This window comes from Saprolegnia parasitica, assembly GCF_000151545.1.
Source record: "Saprolegnia parasitica CBS 223.65 unplaced genomic scaffold supercont2.161, whole genome shotgun sequence".
Taxonomy (NCBI): domain Eukaryota; phylum Oomycota; class Saprolegniomycetes; order Saprolegniales; family Saprolegniaceae; genus Saprolegnia; species Saprolegnia parasitica.
The window spans coordinates 47,047-50,254 of NW_012156555.1; the positions used below are offsets into that span (position 1 = coordinate 47,047).

The 3,208-nt window shown below is 55.8% G+C and overlaps 1 protein-coding gene across 1 annotated transcript; it reads left to right on the forward strand.

The window, feature by feature from the left end:
• Positions 1-2,492: 2,492 nt before the first annotated feature.
• SPRG_14666 (hypothetical protein) lies at positions 2,493-3,182 on the forward strand (the record flags this gene model as incomplete). The annotated part of the gene is made up of 3 exons (XM_012354436.1): positions 2,493-2,546; positions 2,611-2,805; positions 3,114-3,182. The coding sequence occupies 3 exons, from the start codon at positions 2,493-2,495 to the stop codon at positions 3,180-3,182; spliced, it is 318 nt and encodes a 105-aa protein (XP_012209826.1).
• Positions 3,183-3,208: the final 26 nt, after the last annotated feature.

Genomic DNA, 3,208 nt, shown 5'->3' on the forward strand with positions numbered 1-3,208 from the left:
CGCCAGCATCTCGACAGCGTCGCTTGGCAATGACAGTCCCCACGCGTGGACGAGTGTCCGGATACCAACGCGCTGGAGAAAGCCAAACACTTCGTCTACCTCGGACGACGACTCGACGAGCGTGACGCCGGTGAGCAGCATCCAGAGCACGATGCCAAGGGACCAGACGTCGACGGTCGCCGCGCTGTAGTCGCCACTGGTGTGCATCTCGGGCGCCATGTAGTAGCTCTTCCCGACTGCATGTGTCGCCGTTGCTGCGAGCGGCGTCGCGAGGCCAAAGTCGCCGATCTTGAGTTTGCCGTTGGCATCGACAAAGACATTTTCCAGCGAGAGATCGCAGTGGGCGAGGCCGCAGCTATGGATGGCCGCGAGACCACGCGCAATTTGCATGAAATACTGCTGCGCGAGCTCGGGCGTGCACTTGTGCATGGGTAGATCATGCAGGTGGTTGTACAGATCGCCTTTGGCGCAGTGCTCGAGAAGGAGGTAGTGGTGCGTGCGCTTGCGATCCATGTGGCTGCCATAGCAGCGCAGGATGTGGTTCGATGTCGCCGCCGCCTTGGCTTGAAGAATGTCGTAGGCGCGCACTTCGCTCGCGACGGCGGCGTGTGTCGAGCGCGAGAGACGCGTGCGCTTGATGACGCACATGGCTGCGCGGTCGGTGTCGTAGGCCAGCAGGACGGCGCCGTCCGACGTGGTTGCAAGCGTCGAGGTCTTGACAAAGCGTTGCATCTTGTGTGTGAAAATTGGAAAATGATCTGATGCGTCGGTGGTATGACTGACGCTTACGAGAGAGAAGATTATGAGTGCCACGTCGTGTGTGGCAAAAAATATAGAAAATGCGACTTTTCGGTTACATCCCGCAGGAAGCCGTTACTTTACCAATCAGAAGCCGCAGCACTTAAAGTTTGTGGGAATGACTGACCGAGGCGGCTTCTCGCGAAGTACAATTTGTTGATGAAATGAGCTATATATATGCACCCGTCGAGCTAGTGGACGTCCTAGATCGCTCGTGAGGCAGGCCGGTGCGTCAAGCGCGCCTGCAATTTGATCTACGACACGATGCTGGGTCCGCCATCCAGTAGCAAACGAACCGTACAAAAATGGATGTTGAAGCAAGCAACGACATCGTGCGCTGCAGAACGTGCAGCGAATCACCGCCAGCGCCAGTCCGGGGGACGATGGGCATGAGCGAAACATACCGTGATCACCGTGCGGGACATTCGGGGCGTAAGAATAGTCGCACCAGTGAGTATTACCGTACTGCAATTCATCGATCCATCATGGTCCGATCCATGGGTCCGATCGATACCTTCTCTCGGCCGTTTTTCAAGCTGTCGCAGAGTGCCGTTTCACCAGCAGCCAATCGCGTTGCGATTCGTGCTCTAGGGCTTTCCCGAATCATTATTCTCGTGCGCCAATGCTGGAATACACCTGGTGATTTTGTGGTGCTCACGATCTCGCCTTCACCAACTCGTGTCGAGCTCTACCGAGCTATCTCATGTTTGACCGCGGCCGATCGTTGAATGGTAGTCGAGCTATTTTCGGCGGTGATCCAGTCCCTCCTGCTCATGCGATACACTGCCCGCCATGATCACTGTACCCTTTGCTCCATCGCACCTTTTAAAACGGAAAATATATACCGTGCAGAAAAAACCACCGGCCAGCCCACAGGCAAAGAAGGCAAACGCTCCAAAACATGTTTGTCAATACAGCTCGAACGAACTAGTGTGAGATGGAAAGAACGCACTGGGAATGCTAGCGAATCTCTCCTTTGGCGTACGTACGAGCTTACTTGTCCGCTTGCTTCGGTTTCTATAGATCGCGGCAAAGAGAGATGTGTAACTGTCGGTGATCACAGCCGATGTCACTGCACTCGACAATGATCCGGATGCATGTGGTTATGTCCGGAACGTCTACCGCAGCATCACTCTCTCATCAAGTGACCTATATAGGCACGTTCGATGTACTTTAGTCGCTCAAGCATAACACGTGCAACGGGGCTTCGTGTCGTCGCTCAAGATTAGCAATCAAGGCATCCGACCTTCCCCCATGTTGTTCGAGTCGCGGACCATCACGGCGAGCGTGCTCGTCATTATGCAGATCCCCAGTTCCACGGCAAGTGAAACGAGCGCACCATAGGACGACACCCATGTCGCTGCTTGGCGAAGGCCATGTCACAGTGGGAGCCGTGCTGGGGCTAGGTCTGGGGTTAGGGCTGTTTCCTCACATTTAATTTGAAGAGCGATAAAATATTGCACTGGGTATGCATGCCATGGCGATGAGGTGCGAGGTCGCGACGTAAACGTGCCATCCGCAAAGTACCGGAGCTTATGCACTCGAACGAGATCTTGGAAAAACGCCTGTCTCCTTGGTCCGTTGGTCAAGAGAAAGCAAGCGCGAAGCAATCAAAGTCGGTCCAAAGCGCTATGTGACGTCGCCGCAAGCACCCAGCGTCATCAGCAGCAGGGCTACCGCCGTCGCGTGCCGAGATGCTCCTCGACTGGCTCAGTCTCGGGCACCTCCTCCTCTCGCTCTTCCTCAGTGTCTATTGCCTTTTGCTCCTTCGTCCGCACACATCCAACAACTTTCTCTGTCCGACTTCGACAGGGCCTCCAACGCCTTTGGCGCTTCAACATGGACCTCGGTGTCTCGCTGCTGCCAGCGCCGTTATCACTCAGAACGGCCGCTTTACGTCGCGTTGCGTTCGGGGACCTCATGAGCTCCATCTATCCCCACCCGGTGCTGCACACCGACTCCACAGCGATCGAAGCAGACATCGCGGACCTTCGTCGCCCCTCGACCGTCCATAGATTGACATGTACTACCTTCCATCGTCCGATTGCTTTGTCGCCTTGGCTCGGCGATGGTCGGTCGCCCACACGTCAGCTCGGGACGCGGACGGTCACTCGCTCTATGCAGTAGTGCATTGATATTCCCTATACATTCTTGTGTATAGTCCTAGTGTCTACCGCACGCTAGACAACCCCGCCCAGCGACCAATATCCATCGCCCAAAAGCATCACCCAACGATATGTTTAAAATATGTTTTATACCCATCCCGTACCGCTGTTCGTTTGTTTCAAATCCGATCCAGCGGCGCACGACGCCAGCCCGAGACCATGGCCTGCCCCGGCGTCCGCATGAGCGCGTCGCTCCTGCCGCTCGTCACCGCCTACTAAGTGGGCGTCAACCAAGACGTGCGCAT